Here is a 19,424-nt window from a genome sequence, read left to right on the forward strand (position 1 = left end):
ATGGAAGACCTCTCTCTCTCTGCCTCTCCTTCTCTCTGTGTAACTCTGACTTTCAAATAAAATAAATATATTTTTTAAAAAAAGAAAATAGAAAAATAGCCTCAGAGACAGATGGGATTATAACAGAAGATCTAACATTCAAGTTATTGGAGTTTTGGAAGGAGGGGAGATATAGGGCAGAGCTGAAAAAGTACTCAAAAACTAAAGATAGAAAATTCCCCAAATTTGACAAAAGATATAAACCCATAAATTTGAGAAGCTGAATGAGCCCCAAGCAGATAAACCCATAGAAACCCATAGAAACATACATCACAGTCAAACTTCGAAAAACAAAATACAAAGACTAAGTCCTGAAAACAGCAAAAGAAAAATGACACTGTGCCTATAAGGAAGAAACAGTTCTAATGACAGAATTCACTTCAGAAGCCACGGAAGCCAGAAGAGAGTGGCTCATTGTTCAAGTACAGAAATCAAATGACCTGTCAGGAGCCAGCGTTGTGGTACAGTAGTGGATGTGCTGCTGGCATCCTATATCTGAGTGCCAGTTAGAGTTCCAACTGCTCCACTTGCCATGCATCTCCCTGCCAATGTACCTGGGAAGGCAACAGATGATGGTCCAAGTGCTTGGTCCCCTGCCATCCACATGGGTCACCAGATGGAGCTCTTGACTTTAGCCTGGCCCAACCCTGGCTGTTGTGGCCATTTGGGGGTTGAACCAGCAGATGGAAAATTCTCTTTGTCTCTGTCTCTCCTCTCTGTTTCTCTGCCTCTCAAATAAATAAATGAATTAATTAGAGAACAACAATAAAGGATCTGTCAAGTAACAATACTGTATTAAGCAAAAATACCCTCCTGGAGTGAAGACATTTTGAGTTGAAGGAAAAATAAGATAAAGCAGACAGACATACACTAAAAGTACAGCTAAAGGAAGTTCTGTAAACAAAATGTAGTGATAAAAGAAGGACTTTTGAAATACCAAGAGGTGAGAAAGTGTGTGGTGCTGTGGTCTAGTTTGAATACCTCTGCAATTTGGATGTTGAAACCTAAATCACCAACACGATGGTATTAAGTGAGGTGGAATCTTTGGAAGGTGATTCCACACTGTAAAGACCCAAAAGCTACAAGGCATCATCTGTGAAGCAGAAACAGGCCTTCACCAGCCATTGAATCTCTTGATACCTTGATACCAGCCTCTAGAACGATCAGAAGTAAATTCCTGTTTATAAGCTACTCAGTTTATGTTTTAATCTGAATGGACTAAGATCTATGGTAAATATGAGTGTGGATAAATACAATATGCTTTGCCTCTCGAGTTTCTAATTTATATTTCATATTTGAAGCCAAAGTTTTATGACATTGTCTGAGAGAGTTCTAAATGTACATAGAGAAAATATGTAAGGATATGGAGGATAAGGAGAAGTAAAAGGAGATATAAATTCTGCACTTACTTGAGCTAGTAAAATGAAACACCAGCAGGCTGGGATAATATCTGGAACAATCACTAAAAATATATTCAAAGAATATACTCAGCACTACAGATGAGTCAAAATTGAATTCTAAAAAAATTGTCCAAATAAGTCACAGGAAGTTGAGTAAAAGAAATCAGAGTAAACAGAAAAAACATTGACATATTCCTTAATTTACCAATGATTACCTTAAATATAAATGATCAAAATACTTAAAAGGCAGATTGGCAGAGTGAACTGAAAAAAACATGATTTTCCTATGTTGTCTTTAAGAAAATAACTTCATTGATATCATAGCTGAAAGTAAAGGGGTTACCAAAAGATATATTCAACAAATATTAACCAAAAGAAAGCAGGAGTTGCTTTATTAATATTAAGACTTTAGAGGAAACAATTTTCAGAATGTCTGTATTATGGGTCAATCTGCCAAGAAGACATAATGATATAAATGTGTAAAGCAAAATCTGATAGAACTGGAAAAAGAAATAGATAAATTCACTGTTAAAGACTTCATCTCTCTGTCAGAAGTTGGTAGAATAGACAAATAGAAGATCAGCAAGAATATAGAAGAACTAAATACCTTCATCACCCAACAAAATATAATCAATATTTATAAAATACTCCAACCATAGAAGACAACAAATTCTTTTCAAGTGTTCATAGAACATACAAGGTAGAGTACATTCTCTGCCATAAAATAAACCATCTCCACTCATTTAAAATGCCTAAATTATATGAATGTATTTTCTCACCACAGTGAAACAAAGTAGGAGTAACAGAAGGGTAATAAGGAAAATGTCTGATTACTTGGAAACTGAACAACACATTTCTAAATAATCCATGTGTCAAACAGGGCGTCTGAACAGAAATTTTAAATGCATATAAATGATAATATAACATGCCAAAATTTGTAAAGAACAGATAAAACAATTCTAAGGGGATACCTAACACTGAATGACATGAGAAAAGAGGAAGAGTTTCAGATCAAATGTCAGTTTCCACCTCATAAACTTAGGTAAAGAAAAGAAACCAAAGCAAGCTCAAGAAAGGAGAAATCAGTAAAGTTGAAAACAAAATAACAATATTAGAAATCAGTAAAACAAAGTTGTTTCCATAAATAAAACTGACAAAATGACTATTATCAGAAATGGTATCAGAAGTAAGAATATCACTATATGGGGTTGGCACTGTGGTAGAGCAGGTTAAGCCACCACCTGCATGCCAGCATCCCATATAGATGCCAATTAAGTCCCAGCTGCTCCCTTTCCAATCCACATCCCTGCTAATGGTCCTGGGAAAGCAGTGGAAGATGACCGAAGTTCTTGGACCCCTCCCACCCACATGGGAAACCCAGAAGAAGCTCCTGGCTACCGGCCCATGTGACCATTTGGGGAGTGAACCAGCAGATGGAAGATCTCTCTCTCTCTCTCTGTAACTCTGCATTTCAAATAAATAAATAAATCTTTAAAAATATATCAGTATAGAATAATTACAGAAAACTTCCCTAATTTGGAAAAAGAAAGGGACATCCAAGTACAGGAAACACATAGAATTCCTAATAGACGTGACCAGAAAAGATCTTCACCATGACACATTATAGTCAAACTCTCCACAGTAAAACAAACAAACAAAAAAAGATACTAAAATGTGCACAAGAGAAACGCCAGATTATTTTCAGAGGATCTGCAATTAGACTCACAGCTGTCTTCTCATCAGAAACCCTACAGGCTAGGAGAAAATGGAGAGAGATATATTCCAAGTCTTAAGACAAAAAAACTGTCAACTCAGAATCCTGTACCCTGCAAAGCTCTCATTTATGAATGAAGGTGAAAAAGGACCTTCCATAACAAACAGAAATTGAAAGAATTTGTCACCACCTGACCAGCTCTGCAAAAGATGCTTAAGGATGTGCTGCACATAGAAACACAGAAACATGATCATCACTACGAAAGAAAGTAAAGGAAGGAAATCTCCCAGTAAAAGTACAAAGGAAATCCAAAGTAAACAATAGGAATATTTATGGAAAAATGGCAAGGCCAAGTCATTACTTATCAATAGTCACCTTGAATGTAAATGGCCTTAACTCTCCAGTTAAAAAATACAGACTGGCTCACTAGCACAGTGGATAAAGCCAGGGCTGTTGCATAATGGATAAAGCCACCGCCTGCAATTCCACCATCCCATATGAATGCCAGTTCAAGTCCTGGCTGCTCTACTTTTGGTCTAGCTATCTGCTAATGTGCCTGGGAAAGCAGTGAAAATGGCCCAAGTACTTGGGCCCCAGCACCCACCTGGGAGACTGGAATGAAACTCGTTGCGCCTGGCCCAGGCCTGGCCGTTGAGGTCATTTCGGGAGTGAACCAGTGGATGGAAGATCTCTCTTTCCTCTGCTTCTCCTTCTATAACTTTGTCTTTCAAATAAATAAATAAATCTTTTAAAAAATAATAAAAATAAGGTATTGGATGCAGAGCCTGCCAATTAAGAGACAATATAAGATAAGATAATAATAAGACAATATATACTGGGGCTGGCATTGTGGTGCAGCAGGTTAAGCTGCCACTTGTGATCCTGGCATGTCATATGAGTGCTGGTTTGAGTCCCAGTTGCTCCATTTACCACCCAGCTCCCTGCCAATGCTCCTGAGAAAGCAGCAGAAGATGTCTCAAGTGCTTGGGTCCCTGCCATCCATGCATGAAGTTCCAGGCTTCTGGCTTTGGCCTGGCACAGCCTTACACTGGAGCCATTTAGGGAGTGAACCAGCAGATGGAAGATTTCTTGCTGTTTCTCTGTCTTTTGCTCTCTGTAACTCTGCCTTTCAAACTTAATCAATCAATCTTTTTTTAAAATGGTAGATACTTTCTCTCTCTCTCACTGTCTAACTCTGCCTGTCCAAAAAAAAAAAAAAAAAAAAAAGGTAGATACTGCTGCTGTTACTGATTTGAATGGCCTTGACAAATGACAAGATCGGGGTACTCAAAACGAAAGAGGTAAGATTTTAGGGAATGCAACACAATATTAAGAAAAGTTAAGGGCCAGCACTATGACTGTGGCTCAGGGGGTTAACGCCCTGGCTTGAAGCATCGGCATCCCATATGGGAGCCAGTTCGAGACCTGGCTGCTCTACTTCCGATCTAACTCTCTGCTATGGCCTGGGAGGGCAGCAGAGGATGGCCCAAGTCCTTGGGCCCCCGCACCCGCGTGGGAGACCCAGAAGATGCTCCTGGCTCCTGGCTTTGGATCGGCACAGCTCTGGCCATTGCGGCCAATTGGGAAGTGAACCATTGGATGGAAGACTTCTCTCTCTCCTTCTCTCTCTCTCTCTCCTTCTCTCTCTCTCTCTCTTTCTCTCTCTCTCTCTCTGCCTCACCTCTCTCTGTGTAACTCTGACTTTTAAATAAATAAATCTTATAAAAAAAAGTTAGTCATTTATTTCCAAGGTAATAAGGAGATTTGCCTAATATTAAACATTGAGAAATAATATGTGTAATTGCAGACTATGTATATATTTAAAAGAAATTATTGTTATAATTTCAATTTTTTAACATTACAGTGTCTTTTATATGGTACAATGCTTTATAATATAAAAACTTTTGTTTACCAACTTTTACTTATTACTTTTTCAGAGATTGGAAATGCTTACGCTGTTTTAAGCAATCCAGAAAAACGAAAACAGTATGACCTCACAGGCAATGAAGAACAAGCTTGTAATCATCAAAACAATGGCAGATTTAATTTTCACAGAGGCTGTGAAGCAGACATAACTCCAGAGGACTTGTTTAATATATTTTTTGGTGGTGGATTTCCTTCAGGTATTTCAATGTTAATTATCAGTATTATATTTTATGAAGCTAGAGGTTCTTTCCTCCTGTTGTGCTGTTTAGAGATTAATCTACCTTCCCTGCATTTCTTGTGGAGTTAATGATTCTGTGATTTTTTTTTATGACCATAGAAAATGTTAGGGCTATTACTTTGACCATAGCTTGCCTTTTTCCTGAAACATATTTTAATAAAAAATAAAAATACAGATATTCTTTGTATAAAGAAAGATCATGTAAGCAGGAAATCCAGTGACAATGTCTTAAGTAAGTGCTGTTATAAATACTGGAGTGTCCTCTTCCTTGGATGACTATTTCTCTTTGGTTCTGTGGGGATCTTTGTAGATATTTTACTTGTAGCATTATAGATGATTGATTTGAATTTATGTGGAGGTCTTCCTCTGTATTTCCACTGAAATAGTAAAAAGGCTGATTGATAGGTTATCTATAAAGTGTTTTTATTTATCTATGTTAAGGTAGAAGGAATTAACTGCACTAGGCTATCAAAGTAAAATAAAAATTGAATTGGTACTGGTAAATGAATAGACCTTATAGTACCAACATAAGTAGTATTGAACTCTATTTAAATTTTCTGTTGGTTTTTTTGTGTAGAAATTAGTTTTCTTTGAGAGTAGGTACTCAGCTGGCGCCACAGCTCACTAGGCTAATCCTCCGCCTGTGGCGCCGGCACCCAGTTCTAGTCCCGGTCGGGGCGATTCTATTCTGGTTGCTCCTCTTCCAGTCCAGCTCTCTGCTGTGGCCCGGGAAGGCAGTGGAGGATGGCCCAAGTGCTTGGGTCCTGCCAGCTGCATGGGAGACCAGGAGGAAGCACTCATTTAGACCAGCGCAGCGCACTGGCCACGGCGGCCATTTGGGGGGTGAACCAACGGAAGGAAGCTCTTTCTCTCTGTCTCTCTCTCTCTCACTGTCTAACTCTGCCTGTCAAAAAAAGAGAGAGTAGGTACTCTAAGGTCGTTAAAATTATAGATCCAGCCTTATTTATAGCATTTATTTGTTGTATGGAATTAAACATGTCATTCAAAAATTAAGAGAATTTTTATGAACATAGTGATGCAATTTGGCATTGGAACCCCTTTCTGATTGTTAGTGAGAAAGATTGTTTTCATTAATAAGATATTTTTGCAAAGTACCCTTAAAGAAGGGAGGATGTATAAATATGAATTAATTAACTAATAACCTGTGTTCTGGCCTATTAGCATACATAATTATCTCTTACAGAAAAATTATTAAAACTAGTAATTTTTATGAAAATGTAGTAGTTAGAAAACTTTCAGGCAATAGTGAATTTTCTGCTAATAGGTGATTTACATTTATTTTTTCTAGTTATAATATAGTTTATCAGTGGTAGCCATTCTGATTGGTCATATTATTTGAAAACAACTGGAATGTCCATCAGCAAGAGAATATTTGAATACACTGTGATCCACCTATCCTATATTATGTACTAGTTTCTAAAAAGTGAACTGGAGTACTATCTTTTGATTTATAGAGATGTTTGTGATTCACTGATAAATGCCAAAGGCAAAGTTTCAGAGTAAGGATCCAAGGTTTGTAACAACAAGGACAACAGAAGTCCTCTACATGTGCTGTGTTAGTGAGGAACTTTAACTCAAGTTTTCATAAAGAAGAAACCTCTATCTTACTTTACAAAAGGCAAAGTCTGGGAAGAAACCCTTCAGTTAGAAGACAAGAGGGCAGTGAACGTTCAGTACTCAAACATGTATTACTTAAGTAATGTTTAAAAAAATAATGTAAAATAAAGTGTAATTTTTCTGAACATAATTGTTATCCCTAATTTAACCTTGCTTTTAATCTTCTAGGTAGTGTACATTCATTTTCAAATGGACGAGCTGGTTATAGCCATCAACATCAGCATCGACACAGTAGACGGGAACGAGAAGAGCGAGGAGATGTATGTTTATGACATGATTAGAAGTCACAAAAAAAAATGGCAAATTTCAGCTCAGGAAAAGCTATTAGAACTGCCTAAAAATAGAGCAAGTTATTTTAAGAAATAATGAGTTTTCTTTCACCAGGGGCATTCAATAGAGACTAGAAAATCCCTTAGGGGTATGATAGGGACGGGGACAGAGGTCAGGGTTGGGAAGTGATTGGGCAGTATGACCGCTACAGATTTGGTATTCTGTCTTTCTAATGAAGATACACCTGTGCTGTGCATGTTTTGACAGTAAATTTTTTACTGTTGGCCCTATAGAAATTAGAATTAATACACTGAAAAATTGGAAATAACTTTCCTTGTTCTACTACAGTTGTACCTAATTGCCTATAGCAGTTAATTACATGAAGCAGAAAGGTAAATGGAAAGAACACTAGACTAGAAATTAAAAGGCCTGGGCTCCTGCTCTGCCACTCATCAGCTCCCGTCTTTTACCCTCAGAGCCAAGGTAAAAATAGTTTTGCAACCTGCAGCATATTGATAAGTCACTATGTGTGTATGAGAAATAGAGAGACGAGACTTCACCTATAAAACAAGATCACAGTACACCAGTGATTTTCAAACCAGAAACTGGTGATGCCTGGAAGGTTGTAGTTTTAAGAATAACCCCAGGGGATTAGTATAATCGGGCAGATTTGAAAGCAGTGAAGTTGGTGATCTTAAATGTCATTTCTACCTCCAAAAATGCATGACAACTGTTGGATTATTGACAACAACAGTTAGTTTACAATTTGTTATTCTTTGATGATTTTTTTATAGGGAGGTTTTTCTGTGTTTATCCAGCTGATGCCCATAATTGTATTGATCCTCGTGTCATTATTAAGCCAATTGATGATCTCTAATCCTCCTTATTCCTTATATCCCAGAACGTAAGTAGTTAAAGTGAAATTTTATGAAAATGAATTGTTGCTGTCTCTTATCTAACTTCCTTAAGGGCTTTATGTTATTTTCAGCTTTTAGATGCCAAGTTTATTACTACAAGTATACCAAATTTAAAAAAATGCTTTCTAATTTTTAAAATATCTATTTAAGTGATAAATTTGTATTATGCTGGTTTAAATTTCTGTTCTACTATGGATAAAGACAGGAGTTACATATTAATTAAATTGGTAAAAATTTTATGTGGTAGATAATGTGTTGACATTAAAGATAAAAAGTACTTTAAAAGACAAAAATTCTTTAAAGACGAAAGAAGTACTGATTGATCTTGCAAAGATTTGTGTTGTAAAGGGGGAAATGAATTTGCTCTTTTATTTTTTGAGATATCTATTAAATGAAAGTAAATAATACTTTTTTGTTATGAAGTATTTTTCCAACATATACTTTATATAAAAGCTCAAGACATATGGGAAATTCAAAACAACATCCATTCTAAATTTTATTGCAATACAATGAACATAAAAGAAACTTTGCAAAATCATTTTGTCAGTGATTTTACAGTATTAACAGATGAATCTAAAATAGAAATTACCATTTCTTCTAAATAACCAAAATTTTAATAACTAAAAATTGAGAAAACTCTTAAGAACATAGTATATTAAAAATGTGGGATTTTTTCAATGACATGAAATTATGGTTTTAGGCAATTTAAGAGAGTATAAATAGATTATTACCAATATTAACTTAATAGTTTGGTTTGGAGTAGAATATTAGAATGTCCAGTTTTAATTAAAATAATAATTATTCTTTGTTTCAGTGGGTCAGGTCAAACTATTAAAATGCGGACAGAAAACTTGGGTGTTGTTTATTATGTCAACAAGGACTTTAAAAATGAATATAAAGGAATGTTATTACAAAAAGTAGAAAAAAATGTGGAAGAAGATTATGTGACTAATATTCGAAATAATTGCTGGAAAGAAAGACAGCAAAGTAAGTTTATCAGATGTTTAACTTTTTAAAACCTTTTCGTAGTCTTTGGTTACTGTAGATTTTCCTACTTAAGGAAAAGGATTACTCTGGTACATAATTGAAAGCATATATTAAATGAGAAATACAGAGTTGGCCCTCTGTGTCTGCGAGTGCCCCATCTGTGATTTATCCAATCTTAGACTAAAAGTATTTGAAGATTGTTGAACTCTTTATTTAGAATAGAGTTGGTCATCTGTGTATAAAGTTAATTGAAAATGGATCTTAGTGGAGAATGGGACTGGGAATGGGAGAAGGAGGAGGAGGAGGGGTGGGAGTGTGGGTAGGAGAGCAGATATGGTGGGAAGAATCACTATATTCCTAAAGTTGTAGTTATGAAATGCATAAAATTTATATTCCTTAAATTAAAAGTTTCTTTGGGAAAAAAATAAAAAATTTTAAAAACGCTTAAAAAAGTACTTGAATAAAAAAAAACAGATTGTATTTGTACTGAACATGTGTGTTTTCGTTGGCATTATTCCCTAAATAATACAATATAACAACTATTTACTATTCGTATTATATTTATATTTCATTATATAAGTAATGGAGAGATGATTTAAAGTATATAAGGTGATTTGTGTAGGTTACATATACCAATTTGTTTAAGGTACATGAGCATTCTGGATTTTGATATCCAAAGAGGGTCCTGAAACCAGTCCGCCATAGGTACCAAAGAACAGCTGTAATATGTTTTATATACATATTGCTTAAATTGGTAGTTGGCACATCATAAGAACTTAATAAATACGTGTGTTATTGTTGCTGTCTCCCAACTGCTGGTTCACTCCCCAAATGACCACAACAGCTGAAGCTGTGCCAGGCTGGAGCCAGGAGCTGGGAACAAAGTCCAGGCTCCCCCATGGATGATACTGACCCAACTACTTGAGCTATCAGCTGCTACCTCCCAGAGTGTGCATTGCAGGAAGCTGGAGTTGGGAGCAGAGCCAGGACCTGAATGCGAGCACTGCAGTATGGGATGCAGGCATCCCAAGTGTTTTCTTAACTGCTACAACACACACCCTCAAGTAGATTTTGTAGCTGCATTATTTATAAATAAAAGGTGTAGAGTAATATTACTTGAAGTGCTCATCCAAGCCCAGTTTTTTTCTTTTAAATAAAAATTGTTTCTGGAGACCATTGCAGATACAATCCTACATTCTTCCTGCACATTTTGAATGTGGTCCAGTCTAATGCAGAGGTTCTTTTCTTTGATTACTGTTTCCTATAAAGTAACTGATTTTTTTTTCCTTTTTATTTTGCATCTTCTCTGAGTGCTCCCACCCTTGAGAAATGTTAATAATTAGTGGCATGGCTGAGAGTAACAGGAAAAAACAAGGAGTTCTTCCTGCGGAATTTTGATGTGTAGCCATGTATTTATCATTGTGTTATCTGCACACTGAAGGAAACCTAAGAAGTGCTTATTGGCTGAATACTGCTATTATGATTCTATGAAGCATTTTCTAGTTTCTTCATTAATACTATTATATATTTTTAATTCACATAAACTGAGGACAAGATTTTAAATTTTTATACTTACATCTTCAGATAATCTGCAACCTTAACAAAAAGAAATAATCCACAGCAAATATAACCACTAGTAGTATTTAATAGTGTGTGATATTTTCAGGTAAAAGAAGTCAAGTGATGCTTTAAAACAGTGGTTTTTTAGATCACTGAGGACTAGTGGAGGGAAAACTTTCTGACATGAGTTCACAAGATCCTATTCTTACTTCTTTTCTGTGTTTATTTTACAAGCTAGGCTTTAGGGAAAGTTTTCATTTAAAGAAAAGGTTTTCTACTAAAATGGCTTTTAGGAGTAGTACATTGATTTTTTTAAAGGTAGTAGAAATATATTGAAGCTCTCCTTCGAAACATTTAAGTGTAAGCAAGTGGCGACATAAATTTTTATTTAATAGCAAAATATTTTTCTTTAACAGAAACAGATATGCAATATGCAGCAAAAGTATACCGTGATGATCGACTTCGAAAGAAAGCAGATGCCTTGAGCATGGACAACTGCAAAGAATTGGAGCGACTCACCAGTCTTTATAAAGGCGGATGAACTGGAGTTTCTGTTTATACCTTTTCGTGTACTCTTTCTTTTTTTCTGTAAGCAAGTTTAGTTTCATCATGAAAACTGAAGAAAAACATTGGATATTAAAAAAACTCAATAGTTGGTTCCTGAAATCTTGGACAGTATATGACCTAACGGCGCCTTTAAATAGTAAGAACTGAAAACTAAAATTAATATTTTAGTTATGCTTCTGCAATTATTTTCATCTTAAAAGCCTATATGATTCCTAACTAAAAATGTCTCAAGAAAGGATTACCATACCTGTAGTAATTTCCAGTTTTAGTGATTATTTTCTCCCATGTCATAATAAATATTTATAGAATGATCATTTTGTGTACATACAAGTTACTGCTTTTGTATTTAAATTCTTTTATTGTTTGGCTCCATGAGACAAAGTTTAAGTTGATGGAACAGAGTTATACAACAAATTACATTTTTCTTGTTGTGTGTTGAATATGTGGAGTTTGAACAAACACTTTTCCAAAAAGAAAAAGAAACCGTTTAACTTTGTGTAAAATCTTATAGCATTATCAGCTTAGAGGGAATGATATTTTTAATAATGCCATTATATTCCAAAATATATATTGAGATAAATGAACTGGTGTAGAGTATCAGTTTGCTGTTTAGTTTTATGAATTGCTGAGCCATGCATAAAAAAGAAATGCTTTACCGATAGATTTTAAAGAAAATATGAGGAAATGGCTATAAATAATAAACTAAAAGGGTCTTCATAGTACATTGCAGTTATGCCATTTGCAAATCTAGTAACTAAAAATCCCCTGAATGTTCATTTATATCTCTTTAAAGGCTGCTAAAATTTATGAAAAAGAGAACCCACCTAATTTTTCTCCCATGGAAATTTGCAACTTCATAATAACCATTTAAGCAGAATCCAAAAGTAAATGGGTTCTTCTGCAAATAAATAATAAGAGAAATTACTACTGAAATACAGCTTTGTGCCTTTTAACCCTATTGCCAACTCCTAAACTTATTAAGTAGATTATAGTACACTTATTTGGTCAGAGCATGATCTGTTTGGCCACATGCGCCAGTGAGCAGAAATACAGCAGCAGGTAAGGTAGAATAGTGACTTATAGCAAGTCATCCATAAAAACTTCTGAGCTAAAAATCTATTCACCATTGAGTCACTCAATTAATCCTATAGGAATAAGCTCTTTGTAATTAAATCCATAATATGAATTAGAAAAAAACAAACAGCTGGAAATTGAAGTTTTGGTGCCTGTTTACTGGGGATGAAACTATGTGATTTCTATTCTTTTGTGTTTAGCATTTGTAATACTTTAATGATTATGCTTCAGTTAATGGAACATGATCCTATCTTTGGTTGCTTTTTGGTGAGGGAGAGAATAGTAGATAGACTGTCTTTCTGTTCCTTTGTTTAAAGATCTTTTTCTGAGTATAATTGATTTATGTCAAGTGTTGAATCAAGTCACTAAAATCACCTTCTCTTAAAAATATTCTATTATATCCCCTTTTCTGGGTCAATCATTAGAAATGCCTTATTGAGTTAGCAGGTTAAACTAAATAACACATTGTCCTATTTGCTATTAGACAATGTGACCTTTTGTTGGGAGGAAAAAAAGCAGTACTTAAAATACAATTTAAAATATTTTCTTGAGCCTGTAGAATAGTTTTTTTTAAATAAGTTCATAGCGTTCTAATTAACTTTTTGCAAATTCATGTGTATCAGAAATTTTATAAAAGTTTAAATGAAAAAATTTCACCTTTATTTTTCCAGTTTAATGGGAAATTTACACTATTGTGGTTGATAACTTCTGTGAACTAACCCCTCCTGTTGACTGATTCTTTTCCTTTAAATCCTGGATTTCAAGGGATAGATGAAGTTATCAAATTAAGTAAAATTGATTATCATGAAGTCATCCATGGCTTTTTCACAGTATTTCAGTTGCGTTGTTGCATTCCATTACATTTCATAAAATGTTAGGGGAAATGTTTGATATAGTAAAATTTCCAACAATTTTGGGAAATGATGATTGCCTGATATTTTAAGTCACATAAGTAAAAAATTTGCAAATAAAGATAGGATCCTTAATGTTGTCTGTAACATGGCATAAAGGCCCACTAAATATCTTAGAATTTTGGGTTAATTTTACAAAGTAACAAGACCTTAGATATTTTGAGACATCAGATTTTCTTGTTTGCTCCTCTTTTATAATAAAAATCTCAATGTTTTGCCATCTTATTTTTAGTTACAGTTGCTTTGCAATTTCATTTGATCATTTTACTCACCATCCAAAAGCCCTCAGTCCTTGAATTTAGTTTACTAGTGTTTCTAATTGGTATTTTAGGAGCTTGGCAGCAGTTATTCATTAATGTTTTCCATGTTTATTTCTTTGTGCATGCGTACACATGCACACACACACGCACACACACACATACACATACACAATGGGTAGGCAGAAATAAGTACCTTTTTTTCTGGTTCTTTTGATTCTTTAGTTCCCAGATTGGTGCTAGTCATAGGTTAGTTTCAGAATTTATTTTGATGAAATAAAAAGTTGGGTTTTCAACCATATGAAATTTCAGGTTATAATCTTATCTAAAAATTAAAGAGAAAATAATATATTTTGGAAACATTGCATTGAATGCCTAGATAAATTTGTTCATTTGTGATTTACAAAACTGCAGTAGAAACTAAGAGCAAAGTCCTTAAGGCCTGCATTTGCCGTTGAATTAAACTAGCATCCTTTTTGTGTCAGCTCAGGTGTTTACAGGAACAAGAATGTGGAATGCCAGCCCTTTATGTTAATTGCAGTGTTTATGCTTAGTTTTCCTTTCTGTTAAATCTTCTGCTACACTAGTGTGTAATGTAGTTAGAGACACTATTATTTGCTTTTGCTTAGTTGATCTGTAATATTTTAAAGTACAGTTGTTATTAACCTATGACACACTCTAGTTACCTAATGCATTCCCATATATTTCATTAAAACAGTAAATCTCCCACCTGTGATAAGGCAGTGAACTCTTCCTTGATGTTGGCCTGAGGACCAAATGAGCCATCTTTCCAGTTAGCAAGTATTATGACAAAGGATCAAATGGCAAAAGAGAAGAATTATGCATTTATGTAGCTTCCCTATGAAGGTTGAATTCTGTGCTACCTGTATTGCTGTCCTTCCTTATACTGAATGAAGCAAACTGAAAGGGAATTCATAATCTTTGTTTCTTATCTGAGCAGAAAAAAACTGTTGAAAATGAAAAATAAATCTGAATTTCAGTCTTCACTAAATAGCTGAAAAATCTTGTCTCTTAGCTGTGTTGGAGTACTGCCTAGTTATAATCCATAAAGTTCTCTGTACAACAGTGAAAAAGAAAGTAGTCTGTCAATTTCCAGATTTTCTTAAATTCTAATTTTCACTTACAAGGAGAAAATGGATAGAATGAGGCTTTCCAAAGAATTCTTGCACACTGTTTCATAATTTGGCAGGCAAGGTTTCTTTCTGGTTTCTTTACTATTAAATAGATACTTTCATATAAATGGAAATATTTTTCCTCAAAACATTCAATTCAAAACATACTCCTTATATTAAGGATTATGTAACCACAGTTTTTGTAAATTCCCTATGTATAACTTTTTTCCTGTTGGTATGTGATTCCTTTTCCTTTAATTTGATTATTTGCTGGTGTTGGGGCCAATAGATTTGTGAATATCTTGTCGATGTGTCTGTGTATAAGTGTATATATTTATATTTTTTCCAGCTAATACCTCAAATGTGTGATTGTTTAATATATACCACACTAAGTTTGCACAGAGCAGGGCTTCCATTAGCAGTGGATTACTTCTAACATTGAAAATCAGTCCACAGAATTCATTGGTGTGAATTCTTTCTGTTGATCTTTTTTCATGTTTTAATGCAGAGATTCCTATTCTAAGGGTCATACTTTAAGTGTATCTTTCAATACCTGGCAATCTGGAAATATAGAGAGGTAAGAAGTGTTTCTTGAAATGGCTTAGTTTTGAAAGTTATTCTTAAAAATTGGGTTGACCAGTTGCCAAGATGTCTAGTAACTGCATAACCAGATGACACTTGGCATGATTGTGAGCAAGTCTCATTCACTCCAGCACAAGATTCAAAACATTTTCAGCTGAGGCCCTACTGTAACATTTTAGAGCAAGCAGCATTAAAATAATATTTTAATTGAGATTGGATTATTTTAATCAGTTTCAAAATTATTTTTGAATTAGATGACCGTAGATGAGAAGAAAAAATTCACATAATCTTTTGTAACTCATTTGTATTAAGAAATGCTTCTTACCTATTCTTTGTCTTATTTTTGTGTTTAGATTTTAGATTGCTACATAAGACTATTTTCATTTAAGTTTATGTGTTTTAAAAAGCTACAGGTAATTTTCCAGGTGCGATGGAATTTTAATGGAAGCCTTGTGTAACTTAAATAAAGTGAAACTGGTAAAGGAAATCTTATTTTATTTGTTGACACTGCATTCAAGATTATACAGTTAGGTTTAAAATGGAATGTCTGATTTGTAAAATATTTAATGTTACATCAGACTTATAAAATAAAATTTTCTGTGTGAGAACTCTGTTAAAGAAAATGCATTTGATTTTTTTAATGAATGTTCTACTGAATGATTTATGACAAATTTTTGTCTTTCAGTCTCTGTAGTTTATCTCAAAATATTAATAAAAAAGAAGGTCTGTTCTCACAGTAAAAGATTTGTTTTATCATGTTTTATACTCCTAATGTGCCCATGTATGTGTAAATGCCTACTGAACAGGTAGGTGAACGTGGTATTGGGAATTCATCTTTGAACAAGACAGACCCTTATGGAGTTTATATTTAGCAAAAAAATAAAATAAATGTGAATAGTTATAATTGTGATAAATGTGACAAAATGACAAGGTCTATATGAGAGTGTGTTTCTGGAAGGTAAGTGGTTGTGGGAGGTTCAGGTAAACTTGCTATGAGAAACTGGCTTTAAGCTAAAACCCAAAAGATGCAATTAAGTAGGCATGAGATGAACACTAGGGAAACAATTCAAGCAGAGTGTACTGAGTTGGTAAAGTCATAAAAACTTTATGGAAGTGAAAACAAACTTGTATGATTATAGCAAAACCAATCAAGGCTAGATGAGAGAATTAAAGTAAGGTAAGAGACCAGATCCCTGTAAGACCATATATAAACTATGCTAATGATATTGGACTTGATTCTAAGACAATAGTCAAAATACTAATTAGTTTTTTAAGGGAAGAGTTACATGATCAGAGTTTTTAGAATATCATTCCAGTTACTGTGTGGTTAAGAGTGTAGAACACAAGTAAACATAGGAAGTATAGATGTTATTGCCAAAGAAAGATGATCAGGGTGAAAATATAGACGGGTGAATGATTTCAGAATTATTCAGGAGGTAGAATTAAGAGAAGTCTGGATTTTTGGATTTGTGAGATATGGTGTTAGCAACTAAAAAAGCAAGCTAAAACTTCCCAAAAATTCTACTGAAAGGGAATTTTATTTAAAATCAACTACTATATGAGAGGCCTTACTGATTTTTTATTCTGTTGAAAAGGGTCAAGTAGCAAATGGAGAGTTAAGATTCACATAGTACCTGGTATGTCCAGAGGATATATGCTCCTTTGCAAAGTTGTAAGCATTACTTGAACTAAGAGACACCACTAACATTCTTTCAGAAAAGAATCCACAAAGGATGGGTTCAAATGCAAGTGCAATTGTAATGTTGGTGCACAATCTAATGGGTTCCCATTTTCTTGAAATAGTTTAAAGTGGGGGAGAGGGAAAGTGATAAGCATTGACAAAGAATAAAGATGAATTTAAAGGAATGATTTTCAGGGCAGCATTGTGGCACAGTGGGTTAAGGCACTGCCTGCGGCGCCAGCATCCCATATGGGCACTAGTCTGAGTCCCAGCTGTTCATTCTATCCATTTCTTTGCTAATGCACCAGGGAAAGCACCCAAAGATGGCTCAAGTGCTTGAGCACCTTCCAGCTATGTGGGGAGACCCTTCCAGAGTCCAAGGCTCCTGATTGGCCTGGCTCAACCCTGGCCATTGGGGCACTTGAGGAGTGACCCAGAGAGTGGAAGATACCTCTCTCTCTCTTTCTCCATCTGTCTTTCAAATAAATAAATAAATCTTCACACAAACACACAAAGGACTGATTTTCATTGAATCATTGATTAGAAAAAGAACTTGGAGGATCTGAGGCTGATGACAGAATTTATGTTTAGTCGTGTGAGTTCTCACCAGGCAAACTCAGTAGCCTAGACACAGGCATGAATACAACATCAGGAAAGATGGTGGGGGAGTGTAAGGTGTTGAGAAGTGAGTGATTCTAACTGTCTATGGGATGCACTCTAGAGGATGGGGGAATTAATGATTTCTGAGATGACTGCACATAGTTAGGATATGATGACAGTGGTAGTAATTATTACCCGTGACTTTATAATTGCATTCTCAATGGACCCAAGATCCCAAGCCATAGCCAGAGTTAACACTGCCAAGATATTTACTCATGGCCAGTCTTAATAAAATAGTTTTGTAGAAAATCCGTAAGATTCTGTTTCCCCCATGAATTTGAAAATCAGTAAACTTTTCACAATTCAATCGAAATCCAGATTACCATTTTTTTATAGGAAAGCACAATAAAAAGTTGAGATCTCTGATGGTGTACATAACAGCTGAGAGAACTTAAAGCTAAACAAAACAGACCAATTTAATCAAAGGAGTTGGGACAGTGTGCATGTTTATTTTATGTATGTCCCAGTATGCTGCATACATAATAGAAAATTTGGAGAAGGTAAAAATGACAATTTAGTTTCTGAACCTCAGGGATCATTTAGTACATTTCATTTTGGAACTGGTATACAATAGTGATTTTTTTTTTAAAGATTTATTTATTTGAAGGTCAGAGAGAGAGGTCTTCCATCCACTGGTTCACTCCCCAGTTGACCACAATGGCCAAAGCTGCGCTGATCCAAAGCCAGGAACCAGGAGCTTCTTCTGGGTCTCCTACGCGGGTGCAGGAGCCCAAGGACTTGGGCCATCTTCCACTGCTTTCCCAGGCCATAGCAGAGAGCTGGATTGGAAGTGGAGCAGCCCGGGACTGGAACCAGCGTCCATATGGGATGCCGGCCCTGCAGGTGGTAGCCTTACCCGGTACGCCACAGCGCCAGCCCCCAATACTGATAATTTTTTAGGCCAATCACTATTTTTCCTGGTCCTATGCTAACAGTCATAATACTAATGAATTGATGCAAATAGTTCGAGTACATACGGAAGTCTCCCATTAACTTCTCGTAATTCAAAAGTCACCGCACTGTAAACTAGAAATCCTGCCGTTCTTTCATTTTGAAGGCATAGTAGCGTTTTGAGATTTGGAAGGAACAACAGGCGGCTGAAAATGTGAACCTAGAACACAGATGAAAGGTGCAGGTTTAGTACTGCCATTCTCAGGGCACCATAGAAAGAGAAAAACATCACTGGGGAAAACGGACGGTCTAGAGAAATACCATCTTCTGCAGAGTTCGGAGGCTGGAGCGAGTGGTATCTGCAGCGTCCCAGAAGATGAGACACAGGAGTTTAAATAAAGAAAAGAAATTGATCTTCAGTAATGTCAGTTGCTATGGAACTGTTGAAGTTCATTTATAATGATTGGGAGGTCACTTGTGGAGCTCCAATTTCAGTTTTATCCTCTCAAAGAGAACAGTAAATAAGTATCCAACACTTTCCCTCACGTCTTGGGCTAGAAGTTAATTCCTTCTGCACTCCCACTTTTATAGACCGAAAATGAAGATTAATAAGTGTCCATAGATCTCATTTTCCAAGGTGCACTCTTCTGTTTTGAATAAATGAGATCTGAAAAAATCTGCAACTAAAGCAAGGAGCTTAAGTTTTTCCTCAGAGAGGCCGAGGCAGCGCTCAGCTAAGGTGTGATTTTGCTCCCAGAGGGTTTGTCATAAGGGAAGTTTGTTACTAGAATCTAGCTGGCCAAGGCCAGAGAGGGATGTTGCTACACAGGTTGTGATGCACAGTGCAACCCCTACAACAAAGAATCACGTGATGGAAAATCTTAGTGCAGAAGTTGAGAAACCTCGGGCTAGGGTGACTGGAGAGTCCCCACTTCTACTGTTTCCTAATACTCCTTACCACCTGCTGTGGGCTTTTGTT

At 35.5% G+C, this 19,424-nt stretch overlaps 1 protein-coding gene across 2 annotated transcripts in view; it reads left to right on the forward strand.

Moving 5' to 3' along the window:
• DNAJB14 (DnaJ heat shock protein family (Hsp40) member B14) overlaps positions 1-15,955 on the forward strand; it is a 53,262-nt gene extending 37,307 nt beyond the window's left edge. For both annotated transcript variants that reach the window (XM_008267567.4, XM_002716953.5), the window contains 5 exons: positions 5,091-5,276; positions 7,124-7,215; positions 8,020-8,129; positions 8,957-9,129; positions 11,106-15,955. In XM_008267567.4, coding sequence (XP_008265789.1) covers positions 5,091-5,276; positions 7,124-7,215; positions 8,020-8,129; positions 8,957-9,129; positions 11,106-11,230 — 686 coding nt within the window. In that variant the 3' untranslated portion in view covers positions 11,231-15,955. The remainder of the gene's footprint in view (positions 1-5,090; positions 5,277-7,123; positions 7,216-8,019; positions 8,130-8,956; positions 9,130-11,105) is intronic.
• The last annotated feature ends 3,469 nt before the right edge of the window (positions 15,956-19,424 follow it).

The sequence above is a fragment of the Oryctolagus cuniculus genome, chromosome 8 (genome assembly GCF_964237555.1).
Source record: "Oryctolagus cuniculus chromosome 8, mOryCun1.1, whole genome shotgun sequence".
Taxonomy (NCBI): Eukaryota; Metazoa; Chordata; class Mammalia; order Lagomorpha; family Leporidae; genus Oryctolagus; species Oryctolagus cuniculus.